The sequence below is a fragment of the Piliocolobus tephrosceles genome, chromosome 2 (genome assembly GCF_002776525.5).
Source record: "Piliocolobus tephrosceles isolate RC106 chromosome 2, ASM277652v3, whole genome shotgun sequence".
In the NCBI taxonomy this organism is placed as follows: Eukaryota; Metazoa; Chordata; class Mammalia; order Primates; family Cercopithecidae; genus Piliocolobus; species Piliocolobus tephrosceles.
In genome coordinates this window covers 138,312,297-138,337,497 of record NC_045435.1, presented here as the reverse complement: position 1 = coordinate 138,337,497, position 25,201 = coordinate 138,312,297, and the positions used below count along the sequence as shown (strand labels likewise).

General features: G+C 36.5%; 1 protein-coding gene across 6 annotated transcripts in view; it reads left to right on the top strand.

Annotated features, from left to right (window-relative positions):
- RBMS3 (RNA binding motif single stranded interacting protein 3) overlaps window positions 1–25,201 on the top strand; it is a 750,151-nt gene that overhangs the window by 284,211 nt on the left and 440,739 nt on the right. For all 6 annotated transcript variants that reach the window (XM_026454169.1, XM_023207252.3, XM_023207251.3 and 3 more), the window contains one exon: window positions 23,869–23,960. In XM_026454169.1, coding sequence (XP_026309954.1) covers window positions 23,869–23,960 — 92 coding nt within the window. The remainder of the gene's footprint in view (window positions 1–23,868; window positions 23,961–25,201) is intronic.

Below are 25,201 nucleotides of genomic sequence, written 5' to 3'. Positions count from 1 at the left end.
ACAGGATTTGACACCACATATTCTGGCCTGACTTCAAGTGCTTAACCAGATTGCTTTGCTGGTTGTTTCTCAATGATACATGTTTGGGCAAGAAATTGAAATCCACGTATGCACACTGGTATAAAAATATACTGACACATTGCATGAGAAACATAGTGTAGTATTAACTGATAATAAAGAGAAGCCTTTGTAAAGTTATTTTTCTTTTTAAACATGATTTAGTTATTCAACTTTAGCATCTTGTAATTCTAATTTTCAGAGCTGGAAGCCTTAGAATATTAGAAATCCAAATTTTTGAGTAATTTTTGTTTGTTTACAACAGCCAGACATATCCTAGGCAAGCAATAGAAGTTGGCGTGGCTGATTGGGCCCTGCAATAAATTGATAAAAGCATGAGCAAACTGAAGAAAACAGCAGCCCGTACTCAGTGATAGTTAATTATTTTCACTGCTGCCCAATTTCTGAGAAGCTGAAAATTTGATTCTTATCTGAAATTTCTCAACTTTGAAAGTATGTTTCAGAGAACTAAAATGTATTTAAAAATTTTAAAAATAGTGCTCACCAAAGAGATCGCATCTGTACACTGGCTGTACTACATGGGCCCCTGGTCTACAAGGAAGAAACTATGATGTTGATTATGGAGTCACCTGTGTCAAGTGAGGACTTGCTACCCCCAAGGACTATTCTAGGGGCCTCCCTGAACCAAGGAATAACTTCTTTTTCCTTCAATATACTTGATATATGGTTACTTGGTTATGAAGTTCCAAATATAATGGAATTATATTTGGACCTTTATATATTAGACCTTTTGAGGATCTACCTTGAATTGTTAATTGCCCTCAGGGAGGATCTGCTGGTATCACCTTTCCTCCTTCTCCGTAGATTGTTCCTTGTGCCTGTATCCCAGCTTAGCTGTCTCCTGCTCTAACCCACACTCACTCATCATAAGCATAGGTTGTCATTGAGTAAAAGACCAAATCAATCTCTAGGCAAAATTATTGTATGTTAAAAATGTAATTCCTACAGGGGAAGCCATTCTTGAAATATCAAGATTTCTAGATAGTTTTGTGTTTTGAGCTTAAAGATGCCACTTAAAGTACTGGAGGATGGAGACATGTCTAGAGGAAAAGCAGAGAAGGAAAAAAAAAGGCAGAAAGAGACAAAGTTATGGGGTTTATATGGTTGTAGATTTAACGCTTTGATCTGGAAAAGACAGTGCAGGACACGGTCTCCTGTGATTCTGGCCTATGAAATGATAGTCAGATAACCCTCCAGAATAGCAGGTCATTTTAAAAGACTGCCTTTTCCCATTCATAATCTCTCTTCTATCCCATTCCCAAAAACCTTCCTGAAAAGTAACCTATAGGTCTACGGGAAAGAAGGCTATAATTTCATAAATCTGAGCCAGAACTATTTCCATTACTTTGAAAGATGTAGAAGAGGACAGATACATATTAACAGACAAAACACTCTCCTAAATTGCTCAGATATTTCAAGCTTTAATTCTACTGTCAATTACCTAAAATGACTGTGACCAGCATGGGTCTGTTCATTTATTCAACCAATATTTCTTTAGTACCTGCCACATTCCAGACATTTCTGCAGGGGGTAAAGACACTGTAGAGATTCCACAGCTAGCTGAAACCTCAACCAGTCTCAGGCAATTCTTACATCTTTGATCTTTATTATCAAAAAAGGAGCCTGCAGTACTAATTACACAGGAACAGAACACTTTAATGTATTTTTCACCTATTTATTCAATTAATATTTATTGAGGGCTTACATTATACCAGTTACTCTTCTAAATACAAGACGCCAAAACATAATTTTTAAAAAAGGTTCCTGTTTCCATTATGTATAAATATTATAATTGGATGTATATTTAATAGAAAATGTTGGCTGGGCATGGTGACTCATGGCTATAATCCCAGCACTTTGGAATGCCAAGACAGGATCACTTGGGGCCAGGAGTTAAAGAGCAGTCTGGGCAACATAGAGATACTCTGTCTCTACAGAAAATTAGCCAAGTATTGTGGCATGTACCTGTGGTTCCAGCTCCTCTGGAGGTTCAGGTGAGAGGATCATTTGAGCCTGGGATATTGAGGTTATAGTGACCTATGATAACACCACTGCTCTCAACAGAGTGAGATGCTGTCAAAAAAAAAAAAAAAAAAAAAAAGATAAAAAGAAAGAAAGAAAAGAAAAGAAGGAAGGAAAGGAAGAAAGAAAAGAAGGAAAGAAAATGTTCCTACATTTGTGATTCTTTTAAAAAATATGTATATCACATAAAACCCAGCTTTATAATTTCACATTGCATATGTAGCTAATCTATATTACAATAATTTTTTTTTTAGGCCAGGAGCAGGGGCTCATGCCTGTAATCCCAGCACTTTGGGAGGCCAAGGTGGGTGGATCACCTGAGGTCAGGAGTTTGAGACCAGCCTGACCAACATAGTGAAACGTGTCTCTACTAAAAATACAAAACATTAGCTGGTCATGGTAGTGGGCACCTGTAATCCCAGCTGCTTCGGAGGCTGAAGCAGGAGAATCATTTGAACCTGGGAGGTGGATGTTGTGGTGAACCGAGATCACGCCATTGCACTCCAGCCTGGGTGACAAGAGCAAAACTTCATTAAAAAAAAAAAAAAAAAAAATCATTTCTCTGAGACTAGGTTACCTTATGTACAAATTGGAAGTATTGGTATTTATAAAGTTGTAGGACTTAAATGAGTTAAACTAGGAAAAGAAATTAGTACATTATACAGCATATAGTATGTAGCCTTTATTTTTATTATTATGTAAATATTGATATGTATATTTTGGACACTGGAGTTTGGTTTTATCTACCTCAAACCAGAAGGTTTAAACTGCCCTGCAGAAACCTGATGGGAGAAGTGTTGGAATATTTCCCTCCAGCTGTACCTCATGTTTCAGAATAGAATTCATCCTGCTGTAATGTGTCAGCTTAGGCAGGTCAGTTTCTTGAAAGACAATGCCATGGTTTGGGCTTAGCTACAAGTCAATTCTATCAATTCCAAGAAAAAAAGAATATCTTTAAAAATCCATCTCAAAATATCTCATTGAAGCTCTTGCTGCTTTGCTTCCTAGATGAGGATTCTTTAGGCAGCACGACTTTCCTTTAGATTTTTTTCATCCTTTCCTTTCTCCTAAGGGCAGAAATTAAGCATTCTTATGTTGATCTTTTTCTTCCATGTGTAATTCAAGACCAGAGGGAATTTCAAGCTTCCTGTTCATCAGCAAAAGAAACTGATATAAAATGAAGAGGGAAATTTATTCTCCCCTCACTACCCGTTTAGGAAAGGAAACTTAAAGTATGTTCCAAATGTTTATTTATCTTGTATATGGTATTTGATAAGTGGTTGAAGGAGCTTATTGTACAGTGTAAAGGAGAGCTCTCAAAAACTTAGAGGGAATGAGTTATTAATGTGTTGTAAATGCACCATAAAGAAAAAACTTCTGCCACTGTTTGTGAATTTTTGTGTGTTTGAAAACATTTCCAAGGTCACGTTTGTAAGGGCAGGACTTGAAAACAGTGATTTCACTATGGAATTCTGGCATTCTCTAAACAGGACTTCTTTGTGAGCATCCTTGATCTTATTTTTTGTCTCTTCAAGATGAGCTATCAACTCACTTATTTTTGTTTCCCTTCTGCTGAGCAATACTGTTCCTGGGCTCTTTTGTTAAGTCACAATAAACTAGGCAAGCAACCAGCAGGTCCTTGACACAAAGTCCTTTATTGATCTGGAAACCACACTGTGCTAACCTCACCTTAAAATCCTATAGCATAAAACTCTAGTTCCTCAAAAACAGCCAAAGTATTAACACCAAAACACTAGACATCCTTGTTTTCAGTGCATATTTGACAATTTAGAAAAGGTAATTCTTTATGAAAAAAAAGTTTTCTTTTTAGTTTTAAACTTTTATATCCAACATCTTCCTGGTCTCCCTTGAAGATAAATGTTTTGCCTTGTTGTGCCAAAGAGCACAAAAATACGGTCAGGCCAATGTCATGATTGTAGGGTTGGAGCTGCAAATTTATAAGACTCTATGATGCTCCTCAAATTATATTATAATATAAAAGTATTATATAATAAGAGACGCAAGGAATTGTATGTCAGAAAGTTGTGAGAATTTTAATGCCTGAAGTTATATATGTGACCGATGAAAGGCTTTTAATTTGTTAGAAATTTGCTCATTCATTCACTTGCTCATTGACTCATTCATTCAATGGCTAGTATGAGCCAGAATGTGTGGTAAGATGATAAAGTTACAAACAAAACCATCCGCTTCTTTATGATCTTGGCAATTACAGCCTCTTAGGGTAAAATACAATAATCATATAAATAAATAAAATAATCCACAAATTATGACCACTGCAACGAAGAACATTAACAGCATGTGGTGATAGACATTAATGGAGGAGAATAATTCAGCTCCTGTACAATCCTGGGGAGTGAGTGCTCCAGTGAAAAGCAACAGCAGGTACAAAAGCCTCAATGTGGCCAAAATATCGTAAGGGAGTAGAAGAGTAGCATGAAAATTGATATAAACATTGTGAAGTTCTGTGTAACACATGGTTAGGTGATGTTGCCTGTCCTGCACTGTTCTACATGATACCTTCCCCAGTGTCTCCACTTTGGTCTAGATTAGATGTCCCCATTAATTGCTTGAATTCACCCTTTACTTACCTGTCCCCAAATATTTGTTCATACTTGAATGCTATTGCCCCATCCTGTCTAAATGTTGTCATTCTGCTAAGCAAAATACAAAAAAATAGAGAAAAAGAGTATACATTGTGTGATTCCATTAATGGAAGATTCTAGAAAATGCCAAATTCATCTGTAATGACAGATGCCTGGTTGCCAGGGGTGTGTGTGTGGAGGTGGCTGCAAAGAGATGCAAATGGAGGGGATGATGAAAGAGTTCTCTATCTTGATCGTTATGGTGGTTACACAGGTGGATTATCTGTCAAAACTCAACAAACAGTACACTGAAATGGCATTTATCATATGCAAATTATACCTTAAATAAGTTGATTAAAAAGTTATAGAATAAGAAAAACAATAAAAAAGCTTAAGTTCATCTTCTCTATTATTTCTCTAGTAAGAAATAAGCTTTCTTTCTATCATCATGTCATGTGCTATTCATGTGTTACAGGTTTTTGTATTTGTAATAAGCATACCACATAGAGCCCTCAATGAGTGTCATGATGTTAAAGTGGCTGTTTCTCCATTGGGTTTGCATATTACCTTATGAGAGAAACCATATCTCATTTGTATTTTTCTCCCCGCCCCTAACACCTAGCTTAGAATAAATAAAAGAACCTCACTGAGCATTTGGTAAATCAACAGCAATATTTTTATATTTACATCTTGCCTGGTTCCCAAAAAGGATGAGCAGGAAAAGAAATTGATTTCCAAGAGTTGATGAATGAATAGACTGGTCTTGGCACTGGAGCCCACATCCTGTCTCCATGTGTAAAAATTGGGGGCAGAAAAGGGTTTTTGACCCACCTTCTTCACACTCATGCTTACTTAACTGATTTAATGAAATGCTTGTGATGGTTTCTCTGTTCTCCAGTAGGTAAATGCTATACAGACCCTCTGCATTATCCTTCTTAATAGTCCATTATTCCTCTTTTGGGAGTTCAGTGATAGAATCAGCATTGTCGAGCTGCAAGGAGGGGACATGAAAGTGTTATAGGAAGGCGACTCTTATGCCCCATTATTACATGGAGTGAAGGAAAATCGAAGGAGCATAGTGGTCTATTGCATAACTGCCGCTCTTGGGTTGTTATGAGGAGAACTGTGTAAATCAGCCCTTGTGTGCTTATCCTTGAGAAATTCTTTTTCTCCTTCCCTCATAGCTATTCTCTGCAATTTTTGGTGTTCTCAACTGGCCGATTACCTGGAATATTAGCTTTTCAAAATATGACACAGAAGTTCACCAATTCCTTCCAACTCATAACACTTTAAAATTGCAATTCCAAATTATTCCTGTAAAAATAGCTGATCTTTATGACTCCTAGGGGATTTCTCATTTTAATCTGAAACCTTCAGAAATGGTTCAGTTTTGTGAAAATGATGGGGGAATGTCTGCCCTTAGCAGTTTTTGTGTTCAAGGGCAAATCAACCTCTGTGCTTGCTAACTTTAATTTTCCGAGGGTTATGAGACTTTAATTTGATTCTTTATCCAGTGTGCATAAAATGTTCACTGGAATTTGCATAATACACTTATTGTATAATCATTCTTCACATTGGTTACCTGCTTCCTCAAATGAACATTACTTTTTTAAAGAGATGAATTAATGTAGGGCCAATTTGAACTTAGTAACTAAACAGAATTAAGTATATCTCTGAAGAACAAACATAAAAGAGACAGGGAAGTAGAGCAGATACTTGTTCTGAAATAGGCTATTATGAGAAAATAGCCCTAGTCCTGTATTTTTCAATATTCATTTTGTACATATAAACAGGAGAAGAATTGCTGTCTTTAAAAATATAAAGATTTTTTATGTGAAGAAAGGAATACATTTGTCTGGTTTCTCTTAGAATGTATTTAAAACAAATGAATTAAATTAAGGTGCTAAATTTCAGCACAGTCTAAAAAGATCAGGGAGTTGGAGAGAGAAAATGCCTTTGGCATTAGGCCAGGTGCTTTAAATACACGTAAATTTATTCAATGCCCAGAACCAACGTAGAATTTAGGTAGTGTTATTATTACCCTTATTCTTGGTTGAGTGTTCTGTGCCGGAGGATTCATTGCTATCAAATAGTGGAGCTAGTATTTGAATCTAGGCTGCATGATGGCAACATCTGTGCCTTTCAATTACAACAGTTTTCTATGAAATACACTTCTCTCTCATGGACTGCCTTTGAAGACTGTGTACTCCCTAATATTAGAATTGTCCAGGTGGAGTTTGGAGGAGTGTTTGGCAAAGAGATTGTAGGAAGATTCGAAGATCCAATAGAGGTTGAAGAAGATGACTTTTAAGATTCCCATTCTCCCTGTAGTTTTATGAGAGTAGCAGGTGCAATCTTGACTTGATGAGTGGCTTGTTGCAGTCCAGGGAGTCTCAATCTTTAATGTGCATATGGCTTTCTTGGGGATCTTGTCAAAATGTACAGCCTGATTCAGTAGACCTGGTGTAGGCCTGAAATTGTGCACTTCTAACAAGCTCCCAAGTGATGCCAACATTGCTTTTCCACAGATCACATCTGAGCAGCAAAGTAGAAAACTTCTCAGGTGAGGTGCTTTTGATTTCTGCTTGCAGAGCCATTTTGCTAGTGATTCAGGTCTTGACAGTAGTTAAGACAAGTGTATAAAAACATCCTAAACTTAACAGTTCCCTAAACTGTATCCAAACCAGCATGTTCTAGGATCCTGAAACACTATTTTCCTTATACAACTAGGATACTGCCTAGAGGAGAGATTTCCTCTGTAAGTCATGAACCTCTAGCAATTTAAAGGGACACAAAAGAGCTGATACCACCAGCAAGCATACTAATTTACAAATTACAGCAAAATTTTCTTGGGGACAACATGTCTTTGTTGAAAAAAAAGAAATTCTACTTTCAACTTATAAATAAATATGTAATCATGGTACAATTATAAGACTATTCAAACTTTGATATCCTTTTTGAATCACAGATCTCCAATTTTGTCTCATAAGGTTCTAATATATTTCCAAAAATCCTTTGAGATGGATCCAACTTAATTACAATGAAAAGAAAAACGGGCTTTCAATCTCTTGTATTTCAGGAGATGGGTGTTTGATTTAACTGGCTTCTTATATCTTTGGCTTGCAATGCATTAAAGTCTTTTTTTAAAAAAAGATCTTTGAATGAAACAAGAAAAAAACAGGAAAAATCATTCTCTAAAGTCTAGGAGGCTTTGAAAGCATTGCCTATTTCCATTTCATTAATTTTAAAAATCTTTCCAAATCTTGGAATAAAATCAGTTTTGCAAGTTAAGAAACATTTAGCTAAGGCAAACTGTATAGCTCAGAAATCTTTCAGAAACAGTTAGGCAAGTGGAATGCTGAAAATATTAGATTGATGGGATTATAGAGATCCATATTTATCGACCAAGAAAAGCAGTTGCATGTGTTGCTTAGGGAAAAAACAGATGTTAAAATTATATGTATAATCTGATATCACTTTGGCTAAAATAAAGGAAAACAATTTTATTAACAATTTATTATCTTTGGATGATGACATCATAGCTAATTTATCTTTGTATTGGCTTAATTTCTATAATAAAATTATATAACTTTTAAAATTAGAAGAAATCAACCATTTTCTTATTTTAAAAATTTTAATTTTTGTGAGTACACAGTAGGTGTATATAGTTATGAGGTACAGGAGATATTTTGTTACAGGTATGTAATGCATAATAATCACTTCATGGAAAATGAGGTATCCATGCCTTCAAGCATTTATCCTTTGTTTTACAAGACATCTAATTATATTCTTTTAGTTATTTACAAATTACAATTAAATTATTTTGGCTATAATCACCCTGTTGTGCTATCAAATGCTAGATATTATTCATTCTTTCCAATTATTTTTTGTACCCATTAACCATCCTCACCTCCCCCTCATCTCCTGCTAAGTTCCCAGCCTCTAGTAACCATCCTTCTACTCTCTTTCTCCATGTGTTCCATTGTTTTGATTTTTAGATCCGACAAATAAATGGGAACATACAATGTCTGTCTTTCTGTTCCTGGCTTATTTCACTTAATATAGTGACCTCTAGTTTCATCCATGTTGTTGCAAATGACAGGATCTCATTCTCTTTTATGGTTGAATAGTACTCCATTGTGTATCAGTACCACATTTTCTTTATCCATTCATCCATTGATGGACATTGAGGTTGCTTCCAAATCTTGGCTATTGTAAACAGTGCTGTAACAAACATAGGAGTGCAGATATCTCATCAATATATTGATTTTCCTTCTTTTGGGCGTATATTCACCAATAGTATTTCTGGATCATATGGTAGCTCTATTTTTAGTTTTTTGAGAAATCCAAACTGTTCTCCATAGTGGTTGTACGAATTTATATTCCCTCCAACAGTATACAAGGGTTCCCTTTTCTCTACAACCTCTCCAACATCTGTTATTGACTGTCTTTTGGATAAAAGTCATTTTAACTGGGCTGAGATGATATCTCTTTATAGTTTTGATTTACATTTATCTGATGATCAGTGATATTGAGCACCTTTACATATGCCTATTTGCCATTTGTATGTCTCCCTTTGAGAAATTTCTATTAAAATATTTTGCCCATTTTTAGTTGGATTATTATATTTTTTTCCTATACAATTGTTTGAGTTCTTTATATTTTCTGGTTATCAATTCCTTGCCAGATGGGTAGTTTGCAAATATTTTCTCTCATTCTGTGGGTTGATTCCTCACTTTGTTCATTGTTTTCCTTCACTGTGCAGAAGCTTTTTAACTTGATGAGATCCCATCTGTCCATTTTTGCTTTGGTTGCCTGTGCTTCTTCAGTGTTTTATTTTAGTAGTTTCATATTTTGAGGTCTTAGATTTAAGTCTTTAATCCATTTTTATATGATTTTTGTATATGGTGAGAGATAGGGGTCAAGTCTCATTCTTCTGCGTATGGATATCCAGTTTTCCCAGTACCATTTATTGAAGAGACTGTCCATTCTTCAATGTGTGGCTTTGGCACCTTTGTAAAAAATGAGTTCACTGTAGGTATGTAGATTTGCTTCTAGATTTTCTATTATGTTCCATTGGTCTATGTGTCTGTTTTGATGCCAGTACCATCTGTTTTGGTCACTATAGCTCTGTAGTATAATTTGAAGTCAGGTAATGTGATTTCTTCAGTTTCGTTCTTTTTGCTCAGAATAGCTTTGGCTATTCAGGGTCTTTGTGATTCTGTAGAAATTTTAGAATTATTTTTGCTATTTCTGTGAAGAATGTCATTGGTATTGATAGGGATTGCATTGAATCTGTAGATTATTTTGGGTAGTATGCACGTTTTAGACAATATTGCTATCCAATATCCAATCCATGAGCATGGAATATTTTTCAATTTTTTGTGTCCTCTTCAATTACTTTTATCAGTGTTTTACAGTTTTAATTATAGAGATATTTTGCTTCTTTGGTTAATTCCTAGGTATTTAATTTTATTGTTGGCTGCGGTAAGTGGAATTACTTTTTAAATTTCTTTTTCAAATTGTTCACTGTTGGCATATAGAAATGCTACTAATTTTTGTATGTTGATCTTATATCCTTCAACTTTACTGAATTTGTTTATCAGTTCTGATAATTTTTTTGGTAGATTCTTTAAGTTTTTTCAAATATAAGATTGTATCATCTGCAAACAGGGATAATTTGACTTCTTCCTTTCTCGTTTGGCTGCCCTTTATTTCTTTCTTTTCTGACTGCTCTAACTAGAATTTCCAGTACTATGTTAAATAACAGTGGTGAAAGTGAACATCATTGTCATGTTCTTATAGTAAAGGGTTTCAGTTTTTTCCCATTCAATATAATACTAGTTGTGGGTCTGTCACATATGACTTTTATTATGTTGAGGTATGTTCTGTGTATACATAGTTTTTTGAGGGTTTTTAGTATGAAGAGATGTTCATATCAAATGCTTAATCAGCATCAATCAAAATGATCATATGGTTGTTGTCCTTCATTTCGTTGATATGCTGTATCACATTGATTGATTTGTGAATGTTGAATCATTCTTGCCTCCAAGATATAAATCCCACATGGTCATGATGAATGACCTTTTTCATGTATTGTTGAATTCAGTTTACTAGCATTTTGTTCAGGATTTTTGTGGCAATATTAGTCAGAGATATTGGCCTGTAGTTTTCTTTTATTGATGTATGTTTTTTCTGGTTTTGGTATCAGGATAATACTGGTCTCATAGAATGAATTTGAAATTATTTCCTCCTCCTCTATTTTTCAGAATTGTTTGAGGATTGGTATTAATTCTTCTTAAATGTTGATAGAATTCATCCATGAATCTGTTGGGTCCTGGGCTTTTCCTTTTTATTATAGATTCAATCTCCTTGTTAGTTATTGGTCTGTTTAGTCTTTGGATTTCTTTATAATTCAATCTTGGTGGTTTGTACATATCTAGGAATTTATTAATTTCCCCTTGATTTGCCAGTTTATTGGCATATAGTTGCTCATAGTAGCCATTAATGATCCTTTAAATTTCTGTGATATAAGTTGTACGAACTCTTTATTCTTTTTTAGTTTTGATTTTGAGATGGAGTCTTGTTCTGTCACCCAGGCTGGAGTGCAGTGGCACAATCTCAGCTTACTGCAACCTCTGCCTCCCGGGTTCAAGTGATTCTCCCACCTCAGCCTCCCGAGTAGCTGGGATTGCAGGTGCTTGCCACTATGTTTGGCTAATTTTTGTATTTTTAGTGGAGATGGGGTTTCACCATGTTGGCCAGGCTGATCTCAATCTCCCAACCTCTGGTGATTCACCTCGGCCTCCCAAAGTTCTGGGATTGCAGTCATGAGCCACCACACCCAGCCTCCTTTTCCCATCTCTTATTTATTTATTTAGGTTTTCTTGCTTTTTTTTTTCTTCATTAGTCTGGCTAAAAGTTTGTCAGTTTTGTTTATCTTTTCAAAAACAAACATTTCATCCATCTTTTGTATTTTTTCTTTATTTCAAATCATTTATTTCTACTCTGATCCTTATTACTTTTCTTCTACTAATTTTGTGTTTAAAATGTGCTTGCATTTTTTTGCTCTTTAAGATGCATCCTCAGGTTATTTATTTGATTTTTTTCTTATTTTTTGATACAGGCACTTATAGCTATAACTTTCCTCTGAGTACTGCTTTTGCTGTATTACATAGGTTTTGATATGCTATGTTTCCATTATTATTTGTTTCAATAAATGTTTAATTTTTCTTCTTAACTTCTTTATTGAACCACTATTTGGGAGCATATTGTTTAATTTCCATGTGTTCATATAGTTTCCAAAATTCCTCTTATTGTTGATTTCTAGTTTCATTTCATTGTACTTTAAATATGTCAGAGAAGACACTTGATATTTTTTCCATTTTTTTAATGTTTTAAGTTTGTTTTGTGACCTAACACATAGTCTGTCCTAGAGAATGATCAATGTCCTAGAGAATGCTGAGGAGAAAAAAAAAAAATGTGTATTTTGTTGTCTCTGGATGAAATGTTTTGTAAATATCTATTAGGTTCATTTTTTCTGTACTGCTGATTGAGTCTGATGCTTCTTTGTTGAGTTTCCATCTGGGAGATCTGTCCAATGCTGAAAGTGGGATATTGATGTCTTGGCTATTATTGTATCGAGGTCTACCTTTCTCTTTAGCTCTAATAATATTTGCTTTATATATCAGGGTGCTCCAGGGTTCGTTGCATATATATTTACAATTGTTAAGTTCTGTTGCTGGATTTACCCCTTTATCATTATGTAAGGACCTTCTTTGTCTCTCCTTGCAGTTTTTGTCTTGAAATCCATTTTTTTCTTATATAAGTGTAGATACACCTGCTGTTCTTTGGTTTTCATTATCGTGGAATATCTTTTTTACCCATCTCTTTATTTTCAGTATGTGGGTCTTTATATGTGAAGTGAGTTTCTTGTAGGCAACAGATCATGGAATCTTATTTTTTTCATCCATTTAGCCACACTATGTCTTTTGATTAGAGAGTTAGTCCATTTACAATCAGTGTTATCATTGATAGGTAGAGACTTACTCTTTCCATTTTGTTATTTGTTTTCTGGTTGTTTTGTAGTCTTCTCTTCCTTCTCCCCTTCCTTTCAGTCTTCCTTTTAGTGCAGGTGATTTTCTCTGATGGTATGACTTAATTTCTTCCTTTTTATTTTTTGTGTATCCATTGTGTGTTTTTTTGATTTGAGGTTACAGTGAGGCTTTCAAATGCTATCTTACAACCTATTATTTTAAACTGATGATAACTTAACACTGATTGCATAAGAAAACACATACACGAAAATTAATAAATACCCTATAGTTTAACTTCATCTCCCTGCTTTTTAACTTTCTGTTATTTCTCTTTATGTCTTATTGTACTGTCTATGTCTTGAAATGTAATTGCAACTATTAATTTTGATTGGTTCATCATTTAGTCTTTATACTTAAGAGTAGTTTACACACCACAATTACAATGTTATACAATTCTGTGTTTTTCTGTTATTCTTGCTCATTAACATCATCTTCTTTCAGACTGAAGAACACCCTTTAGCATTTCTTGTAGGGCAGGTCTGGTGTTGATAAAATCCATCAGGTTTTTTTTCATCTAGAAAGGTCTTTATTTCTTTTTCCCATTGAAGGATATCTTTGTCAGATATGCTATTCAAGGGTAAAAATTTTTTTTCTTTCAGTTCTTTAAATATGTCATGCCATTTTCTTCTGGCCTATAAGGTTTGTACTGAAAAGTCTGTTACCAGATATATTAGAGCTCTATTGTAAGTTGTCTTTTTTTCCTCTTACTACTTTTAGGATCCTTTCTTTATCCTTGACTTTTGGAGGTTTGATTATTAGATGCCTTGAGGTAATCTTCTTTGGGTTAAACCTGCTTGGTGTTCTACAGCTTTTTTGTGCTTGAATGTTGGTACCTTTCTATAGGTTTGGGAAGTTCTCTGATATTCTCCCTTTTCATAAACTTTCTACACATATCTCTTTCTCTACCTCATTTTTTAAGGCAAATAACTCTTGTATTTGCCCTTTTGATACTACTTTCTAGATCGTGTCAGCATGCTTCATTGCTTTTTACTCCTTCATGTCTCCTCTGATTGTGTGTTTTCAAATAGACTTTCTTCAAGCTCACTAATTCTTCTCTTGATCAATTTTATTATTAAGTGACTCTGATGCATTCTTCAGTATGTCATTTGCATTTTTAAAATCTAGAATTTCTGCTTGATTCTTTTAAATTATTTCAACTTCTTAAATTTTTTGATAGAATTCTGAAATTTTTTGTCTGTATTATCTTTAATTTTTAAAAATGTCCTCAAACATCTATTTTGAATTCTTTGTGAAAGATCAGATGTCTCTGTTTCCCCAGGATTAGTCCTTTGTGCATCATTTAGTTCATTTGGTCAGGTCATGTCTTCTTGGATGATCTTGATGCTTCTAGATGTTCATAGGTGTCTGGACATTGAAGAGTTAGGTATTTATTGTTGTGTTCATGGACTGGGCTTGTTTGTGCCCATCCTTCTTGAGAAGGCTTTCCAGGCATTTGAAGGGACTTGGGCCCTCAGCCCAATATTTCTGTGGTTTTTGCAGACTCATAGAGGTACTACCTTGGTGGTCTTGGATAAGATCTGGAAGAATTCTCTGGATTATCAGGCAGAGACTCTTGTCCTTTTCCTTTACTTTCTCCCAAACAAATGAAGTCTCTGTCTTTACACTGAGCCACCTGAAACTGGAGGTGTGGTGACACACTGGGATTGACCCAGTCAGGTTCCTGTGGCTGCCATCGATGTGACTAATGTATCAGACCTGAAACCTTCATAGCACTGAGTCTTCCCCAAGGCCCACTCTAACCACTACCTGTTTATCACCTATGTTTATGCAAAACCCTAGGCCTCTACAATTAACAGGTGGCAAATCCAGCCACGTTTGTGTCCCTACCTTCAGGATGGCAGGTTTCCCCAGGCCCCACATGGGACCAGAGATACTGTCTGGGAGCCAGGGATTGTAGTGAAAAACCTTAAACATTTGACTGATGCTCTATTACACCCCAGCTAAGCTAGCACTCAGTTCACAATATAAAGTTCTTCCTACTCTTCCCCTTTCCACAGACAGGGGAGCCTCTTCCTGTGGCCACTGCCACCACTGGCCTATTGAGGGGTTCTGCCAGGTCACTGCCCATGTTCCCTTAAAGCCCCAGTGGCTCTTCAGTCAGATTGTGGTAAATGCTTCCAAGCATGAGACTCACCCTTCTGGGAAGTTGAATATCCTCTGGTGCAGGGCAGGTCCAGAAATGCTGTCTACTAGCCTAGGCCTAGACTTAGTGATCCCAAGAGCCTGCTTTTTGCTCTACCCCACTGTGGCTGAACTGGTACCTGAGACACACGACAAAGTCTCCTTTACTTTTCCTTCCTGTACATCTCAGAGCCAAGGCCCATAGCATACAACCTGGGTTTTGCTGCTGGTTATTCAGGGCCCAAGGGCTCTTTAGTCAGCAGGTTATGAATCCTGCTAGGACTAGGTCCTAGCAGGACCATGCTGCCTAGCAGGACAGACAACGCTGTGTCTAGAAATGTCATCTGAGAGCTAGCGCCTGGAATGGGAGGCTCATTATTCTGCCCATTGCCCTATTCTGCTATGGCTGAGCTGGTATTCAAGGCACAAGGCTCCTCTTTACTCTTTGCTCTCCACGCCTTAAGCAGAAGGAAGGAGATACTTTCATTGCTGTGAGCTGCATTACTTAAGGCTAGGGGAGGGATGGCACAAGCATTCCTTTAGCTGCCTGGGCTGGTGTCTCCCTAGGTCTCATGCCATGACACCCTAGTCCTCCGGCTCTCAGCCCAGCCCAACACTTGGAGTTGCATATGAGTTGCAGTCCTTGTGCCCTTGACTGCCTTTCAGAGTTTACCTAGGTCCCCAGAGCACTTTGGCCTGTGATGGCAAAGCTTGCCAAGAAACTTGAGTATCAGTGGATGAGATGGATGATTCTCCTCTGGCTAGGTCTGATCCAAATGCTCCCTCTGTGTGTGGTTGTTGGCTGAGCCCAGTACAGCTTTACTCTCCACTGTGGCAGGAGAGTAAAGCTGTTGAGTGTGAATATGGATTAAAGTACTTGGGAAGAGGTAGGGGGCTTGTCCTCCAGTTGATACACTGAAGTCATTACCTCTATTCCTTGTATGGAGGAATAGTCTAGTGTTCTACCCATCTGTAAGTCTAGAGCAAGTGGGAGGGAAGAATGGGGCAGCCAGGAATGAAATTTTAGTTAGGTTTGCCTATCCTAAATTGGGGCTGGGGATTGTAGAGCTATAATTAAAGTGTTCAGTTATAGCTGACTTTTATTATAATTATAAATTCAATGGAATTGTTTTATTAATATGCTGGGTTTTCTCATGCAGTCACCATTACAACTTGTGCCTCCTGATATTTTGATGTCAGAGACACACAAGACCAATAGCTCAAACAAGACATACATTTTATTTGTATATTTGAACACTGCCTGTTAGCAAAGCAGAGCTTTGCTACATGGTTCACAGAGGTTAATCTGCCCATTTACTGCCAAATACACTGCTCCCTTAATCTGTGTAATAGTATAATAAAATAATGGTTGGTCCTTGGCAAATCAGTAAGTTTCTTTAATCTCAATAAAGCATAGGGGCTGCTGCACTAAGCCCATAAATAATGATTCTGATACTAATTTTGACTTTATTCAGTATAAAGAAGCAATTTCTCTCATTTAAAAATCAACTGAACATGGTGAAGAGGAAAGTGAGTTTTGGGATTTAAATTTGTGTTTAGTTTAATAAGATTTTTTGTGTAACATAAATGGAAAGAGAAAGTGTTCAATTTTCAAGTGGCATACTACTAAATACTTTGCTCTCTAAATTTGTCTGTCTTTGTAATTGTTTTATTCTGCTAGGAAATACCATTTGGGACCTATTCCTTTTCCCCAGTCCTTATTTTTGTCATTTGTGTGCAAAATATATTGAGTTTTCCCCCACCTGGAAGAAACAGTTGCCATTTTAAAATACTAGCACTTTTTTTTCCCACAATTTATATGGTAGTGATTACTCTCTATATCTTGTACTTAATTTCAAACAAACTGAGAGACAGAAAGATAGACTAATTCATACATATATACATAAATTTAGAATATGGATAATTTTACCATCATGGCACTTATTGAACGGAACCTGGCTCAGTTGTTCAGCTCTGTTGACCACAGCTGTACACCCTAAGTCATACATACTATACAGTATAAAATTAGTTCAATAATGTGAAGATAATTGTGTCTATTTGCCATTTAAACATAAACTCCACTGCATTTAAATTTATTCATCAACTCTACTAGACCATAAGCTCTTTGTCAAGAAAAGCCATGTTAGAGTTTTTGTTTTCCTTAAAGCATCTGGCACTATCTTCCTTGTATGTAGTAGATGTTTAGTAAATTTAATAATATAATAATAATAATAAAAGATCACACTGTGGTTCAAAAATGTCACTACTAATAGGCAGTTTCCTGTTCCAGAAGCTGATGTCTTGTTTTAGTATTTCTGGCACAAAAATTTCAGGATGCTTAGGCAATTAAACTGGAATATGAGGGGAGTCCAGTGGAGCAACCTGTTTTCTGTACAGTGGATATTGTTACCCATCTTATTTTCTTCTGTTTGCTAGGTGTCTGAGGCTGCAACCCTCTTGTTCAGGCAGTCCATATGTGGTTTCTTTTCTGTATCAACTCCCTGCATTTTATATTTTTAAGACATTTGAAAGCATAGGTGATTCAGATTATAATGGCTTGGAATTTTTCTCACAGTATACTCTATTGTCTCTGGCTTTTGCTTTTCAGCAGAAACTATCTTTTGCCTTTATTTTTTCACAAATCTAAGGTAGACCATGTGGCTATCATGTTGGTTCCCCTGTGGTATCCTGGCTTTACTATAATGATCACTCACAGTAAATGGATACAAAAGAAGACACTGAAGAAATTAGTAGGTTTTCTTGTTGTTTTAAGTAGAAAAGTTGCAATAAATATATCAATGCTGTTATTTCATTATCTTCTGTGACCACATAGTGCAAAGATCTAGGAAATCTGATAAGGAAGGATAGTCAACAATAACTGAATAGTTTAGGGATATAGTAGAAATCTAGAAAAAATACAGAGGCATGGAGGCAGTCTGAGTGCCACCGGACTTCCAGGCAGCCTGCAAACCACCCCTCTCTCCCTGCAACTCAGTCATCCTATTCTGAGCCCAGACAACAGCCACAGAATATTGCTAAGCCCAAATAGAAGGTGGGGAAGGATTTATGGAAAGGTGATTCATTGTTAACATCTTCAACTGTTAAACTGAAGTAGAATTTCAGCTGAATGTATATACAATTCTTAGCCAAAATGTTTGCTTATTCTGTTTAGAAGTCACATTTGACTCACGGTTGGATTGTCTTTGAAAGAATTTGGGTGCTACACCAAGCCATCTGTATTTCAAGCGAGCTTTTATGACAGTCATTCTGAAGAGGAGGAGCAATATAAATGTTGTGAAATTTAGTGTGCAGTTACACTCTGAGAGCAAGTCTCCTTTGCTCACTGTTGATGGTAAAGCAGGAGTTCTAGTTTTATCGTTACTTCCCCCCAATCCACCTCAATGCATGCATAAAGAACAATCCCAATGTGGGTTCATAAATAAGCAGTTTAAATAGAGAACTTAAGGAGCACACACCAATGCAGAAGTATAAAATAAGCTTTTGAAGATGGTAAAGAAACATTTAATGAAATTTCGAATGGATTGTCACACAGTGGTTCAACTGAACGGCAAAGGTCTCGGAAGATGCTGCCAGCAAATGCACTAAAGGAAACAATATAAGAACCATCTGGACACGACTATTCTTTGTAGAATTCCATTATAGATAGATAGATACACACACACACACTCACACACATACATACACTTTTTTCTCTAAAGTCACCAGGCTTGTAGTGCAATAAAAATAGCAAAACTCTAAATTAACACACAGAGTTTAAAACATTTCAGGAAAGCATTGATTATATCTGCCAATGGAATGAGTGTATTTGGCAAATGACCTAATTATCACAGAGTTGGTTCTTTCTCACTGCTCTACTTCCCACTAATTGCAGAACTGCTGGCCTTCTCCCCCTGACAAGGAAGAAAAACAAGGACAGGGGTGTGTGGAGAAAACAGTGACATTCAGTTTTAATTCATTTGAACCTGCTGCCAAGCTTAATTATGTAATTGAGAGAGTGAGACGGGTGGGCTTACAGCCACTTGGGCCAGAGTTTCTGATGGTTAGCATTTGCCAGTGTTGTGTTGAGGATTTTAGCAGTTACCATAAAGCATTATTAGCTGAAGCTGAACTAATCTCCCCTTACCCTTCTCCTCACCAGATGTAGGTACAGAGGTTGCTGTTCCCAGACTTGATTATTTGTCATTAAGGAAAACAAATTGAAAGCAAATTGAAGTGGCTTTATTCCTTGCTAAATGCATCATTTTTTTTTTTTTTTTCTTTTTTTTTTTTGAGATGGAGTCTCCCTCTGTCGCCCAGGCTGGAGTGCAGTGGTGTGATCTCGGCTCACTGCAAGCTCCGTCTCCCGGGTTCACGCCATTCTCCTGCCTCAGCCTCCCAAGTAGCTGGGACTGCAAGCGCTCGCCGCCACGCCCGGCTAATTTTTTTGCTTATTTAGTAGAGATGGGGTTTCACCGTGTTAGCCAGGATCGTCTCCATCTCCTTACCTCGTGATCCGCCCGTCTCGGCCTCCCAAAGTGCTGGGATTACAGGCTTGAGCCACCGCGCCCAGCCAATGCATCATTATTCTTTAGGGGCAGTCTCCTATTTCATTTTGTTTTCCTCTGATTGTGATGTAGTATCTGCTGTCATGTAAAACTCAGTAATGCAATGTTTATTTCTAGAATGGGAGTATTTTTCAGGGTTACTTGAGACATTTTTACATAAACTTCCATTGTAACAAGTAAAAGTAAGTATATATGAAAAACACATAATTCAGTGAAATATTTCTGATGTGGTGGCTTATCCCCTGTTCATAATTTTATTTATGAAGTCTTTATCCCCCTTGGCTTGGAGCCATCAATACAGATATTTCGTACAAAACGGACAACCTCTCTCTCCTTGCTGGCAGAATGACTCTTTATAATTAGACTTTTCTCCAAGTTTAGCCAGAATGTCCCTGATTCAGAGACAGCTCAGGGTGTCTCATACCCTCACAGAAATGTCCTCTGTTCAGATTGGAGTTTAGTCCTGGTGGTCAGCATCTTGATTTTGTAATATCCTGTGTACCATGTGGAGTTGGAAAGGAAGAGAGGAAGCCAGAGAGAGGGCACGCTAGAGTAAAAGAGTGGGAGTCATAAAATAAGGCGCTGCCTGCTGGGTGGCAGCATGGCTGAAACAGAACCTTGACCACTTAGCATTGTGTGCTCTTTATAACCCAACAGTATTAATAGACATTTTTATCAGTTAATCCCTGTCATAGTTCCATGAAATAAGTTAACATTTTGTAAACGTGCTTTCCATTTATTTTCACAAATATTTATTAAGCGTAGGCTGGACGTTAGGTACGGTCCCAGTACCTGGGGCAATACAAAGAAACAACACCTGGTAATGGAGAGTGCTCTTTTTTCTTCCAGTTACAATGGGTGAAGGGGAGGATCCTTGTCTGGAGAAGGGCAACACTTTCATGAAGTTTCTAGATACACCCACCCTTCTACCTTCTCAGGAATGTTGTTCTATAAATTATCCACTTGTCCTCCTGAAGTTTTAATCTATTTTCTGCTTGATCTTTCCCATCAATATTCAACTTTCAATAATGCCAAGAATAGTATCTGTCCTATAGAAAGTGGTCAATAACTATTTGTTGAATAATTTACATGAATACTCAGCAGTTTCCTACCCTAGCTTCATGCTGGAATCAGGTGGGAAATAGACACAAGCATGCGCGTGGGCGTGCACACACACACACACACAACTATAGCATCTCCTATCTTAAAGCAAACAAACAGAAACAGCTCAGTTGACCTTAGATCCCCTGCTAGCTAAATCTGTTTCTTAATTCCTTTTTCCCAGCCAAGATAACTGCAAAGAGGCCTGTAAATCCTCCTCCTCATCTGGCTCATACTCTTCAACTACTCCAGCAGGCTTCAATCCCCACCACTTGCCTAAAGCAAATCATGATAATGACATCATGTTTCTGAACACACTGGGCATCTTGAAGCTGTCTTGCTCAAACTCTCAGTAGCATTTCACATAATTTATCTCTCCCTCCTTCTCAGAATACTTTTTTACCTTGGATTTGAGATATTTGATTCCCTTTTCATTTCCTTCTTCCTCTCTGACTCTCCAGCTTTCTTTGCAGTCTTCTTATGTAATGCTTAAATGCTGAAGTTGTTTGAGTTCTAATTCTGGATCTTTTTTTTTTTTATACTTACTCTGGGCATTTTTGACTGTTTCCTATAAATAACGTCTTTATCTTTGTGCTGTTGTCCTCCTGTATTTCCAATTTCATCTCCGTTTCTGAGCACCCACCTAATATATCCAACTGCGATTGGACATTTCTATTGAAATATCTCCAACATTTCTGACTCAACATGTCTCAGGCCAATATTTTAGTTTTCCTTTTCCCCTGCTGGTTCTTCCTTGAGTCTTCCCATTTCAGTAAATCACATATCCACTCACCCAGTGGCTTATGGCAAAAACAAAACCAACCAAACAAACAAAACCAGTAGTAATCTTTGTCGATGTCTTTATGTCTTCCTTCTTCCCAATTCAATCAATCCATTTACAAAGCCCTGTTAATTCTGCCTCCAAAATATAACTCAAACCATCCATTTCACCCTGTTTCATTGCCAGCTGCCATTCTTCTGGAATGTTGTAATAGCCCCCAAGTCATCTCCTGATTCCTTTCTAGCTTCCCAGCTCCCCCACAACATTGCAATCTCAATTTAAAAATGCAGATCATTTCACACCACTGCTTCTTTAAAACTTTCAATAATGAACAATCAATAATTAAAATCTATATTATATGCTCTCATTTACTTTCAAGGAAGACCTGCAATTTTGCAATTATATATTCATTTGTATGGTCATTTGTTCTTGTCCATCTCCCAACTCAACTGTTAGTTGCCTGAGTGGGAACTGAGGTCTTTTTCCACTACTATATACTCTTTGCTTATATACTCTTTCCACTACTATATACTCTTTGCCTGAATGAATAAATGAGCCTATAAATGCATGAGGAATACTGGCCAAAGTATAAGGTACAAGGTGGTTCCCATCGCAATCTCATCTTAACTCATCAACCACTTCATTGACAAAGGTACCAATTATATAAGCTCAATTAAATCTTCTTACATGGAATTGTTTTATTCCATGCCATTTGAGGAATTTTCAAGAATTGATTCCTTTCTCTGATGAGCTTCAGAGGCTAGAAGAAATAGTTTACAATGTGGGAATATAAAGCAATTCATGGTATGATGTATTTGAAAGGACACATGCAGATTTTACTTCAAATCCTGGATCTGTTCAACGAATCGCTTGTGATTCTAGTCCAGTTGGATCACGTTACCCGAGCGTCAGTTTCTTCATGTATATAATGCGCATGAAGCCAGTAGTACATGATGTTATTATGACTTCACCAATGTGTCAACTACCCAGCACAGAAACTGGCACGTGAGAGATGATATCCAGATTATAGTTTTGCTTTCTTCTCCCCTTGACTCTATTTCTTGACTATTACTTCCTCCTTTTTTTTTTTTCTATCTTATTCATTTTAGTGGGTGGTAATACTTATATTACCCATTTAGTTTGACTTTGTTGGAAGAGAAGAATTAGCAGTACTTACAGAACAGGCTTCCTTTTGGATTAGAAATACAAACTTCACAGCTTCTCTGCCCAGCTTTTCAAGAGCACTTTATGGTACACTGCTGTGTAACAAGTTCATTTTAGAATAACATGCTGGGAGGGAGAGAAAGAAGACGAAATTCAGGGGAAAAAATTAAAAAGTTAATTAAAAGAAACAACTTGGTAATTGGATTCATTCTTGCACACTTCTTTGGTTATTTTGGGGTGGGAGGAGGTGTCACAGTACATGGTTAGGAGGTTTGCTTCAGTGGCTCACCTCAAAACTTCTAAATGAGACAAGTATAAGGATACAGATGATTCCCTGCCTGACAGATGAGAAGAAGTATAGGATACATATGGTGAGCTTTTTAAGCATGCCAAACAAAGCTGTCCTTATACTCACTCTTGAGCATTTATATTTCACGATATTCTTGGCAGTTGACATTGCTGTTAGGCTAAGCCTTGGACTATTAGCTAGCTTAAGGACATGCAAAATGGCGTTTTCATGGACTCTTTTACTATTTCTTTGCTTTCACCATATATACACATCCACACAAGCACACAATCAGAATAGCATAGGGAACTCGTATACCCTTTTCAGACTATACACTAGAAACAAATAAGCAGATAGTGGTTCTTATTTTTAAAAGAAGCATGAATATTTATGTATTTAATCATTCTTTTTCACAAATCCTTAATAGTCAAAATAATTTAAGATGTTATCATTGAGACAGGATAATGGAGGAGCATGGGCTTAGTAATCAAATGGAACCAGGTTTTAAATCCTCTTGTTCACAATATTTACTAATTCATGAAGTAGACATGTATTTATTGAATGTCTACTGTGTGCCAAGCACTATTGTAGTTGCTGATAATCTTTTGCAAGTTCTTATCATGGTTTTTGTTAACATCAATATTTGAAGTTTTGAAAATTCACTTTAAGGAGACAATTTTCTATATTTTCCAGCATTTTATGCACCTCACTTTTGCCACAATCCATGAAGAAAGAACACAGTTAAACAGTCTATTACCTTACTCACCAAATTAGGTTAAATTGGGTTACTGATTGTACACCCAATCTCCAAAACAATGCGTAGAAAATAAAAGTTACTTTTTTATGTCTAGAGATATTATGGTATATCTCTCAAAGCATTAAGGACCACTAATCTAACAGCCTAATATTCAACCAGGGTAATGTGTCAGAAGAAGTGAATGCAAGTCTGTCTGTAAGCTTGTACTTCATCAGTTAAGATAGAGATTCAGCTTTTTGTGAATACTAACAAGGGGATTTTGTGTTTTCACAGGTTATGGTTTTGTAGATTTTGACAGTCCTGCAGCCGCACAGAAAGCGGTAGCATCTCTCAAGGCAAATGGCGTGCAGGCACAGATGGCTAAGGTAAGATTGATGTTTAGGGGTGTGTGTGTGTGTGTGTGTGTGTGTGTGTGTGTGTGAGAGAGAGAGAGAGAGAGAGAGAGAAAGAGGAAGGAAGAAGGAGAGATTAAATATTTTTCCTTTGCTCTGAGCTCACTCAAACTTGGAGTTTGCAACAATTTGGTTTATATTTTCTTGTTAGGGAAAATAAGAAACTCCACATGAGGTTTGGCTTAGGAGAATCTGTCTGGCTTATTTCATTGTTTCTTTACGTATATTTATTATTGTATCTTTTGTTATGGTAACCTCATTAGAGATTTAAGGACACTTGTGAAGTCTCTGTTCTGCTTGAGAAAGGTGGGGCATGTCAGTGTGTGTGTGTCTGGGACTTCTACTTGTAAACAGTAGAGTAGTAGAATGGAGTAGTAGAATTATCAGCAACTTGTCTTTGATAAACTGTGTGCTAAAAAATGTGTGTGTTTTCTTAGCTGGGGAGAGCTGATTGTTGAATGATGGGGTTGTCTGATCTGTGCAGGGAAATTAGCTTAATTCAAGTGTACTGTGTCTATATTGCTAGAATTTCACTTTGACCTTTATATAGAGAGTTTTCTAAGATAATTTTGGATATTAATAATTTTCAATAATAGAATAGAATAGAATATGTATTCTAGAAACCTCTACCTGAAGCTGTCATATATTTTATTTTCTAAGAAAAGAAGTTAAATTATTTACAATCCTTTTGTATCCTGATTACAGTGGTGGTTACAAGAATCTATACCTGATAAAGTAACATAGAACTATATGCACACATTGTGCCAGTGACAGCTTCCTGGTTTCGATATTGCATAATTATATAAAATGTAAAATTTTTAGAAACTTCATGAAGGGAACATAGGATCTCTCTGTACTATCTTTGCAACGTCTTGTAAATCTGCAATTATTTCTAGATAAAAACTCAAAACAATTGTTTATAACATGGATGCTTGTTAGATGTCTGCTTTAAAATGATGACCATTTAGGATTTATTCACCTGCAACCTAAGTCTTCAAATATGCTTTCTGATTGATAATAGTGAACTTATTTATCTCCAGATTCTATAAATTTTAGGGGAAATGGTCAACAGACCTTGAAATACTGATCTAATATATTCATGCTCTGTTCATGTATACACTTAAACTTAACTATTCCCATAAGAGTTGAGTGACATAATGATAAAGTAGTCAAATTTTCAGTTATTTGGATTTTGTTGAGATTGCTAACATTAT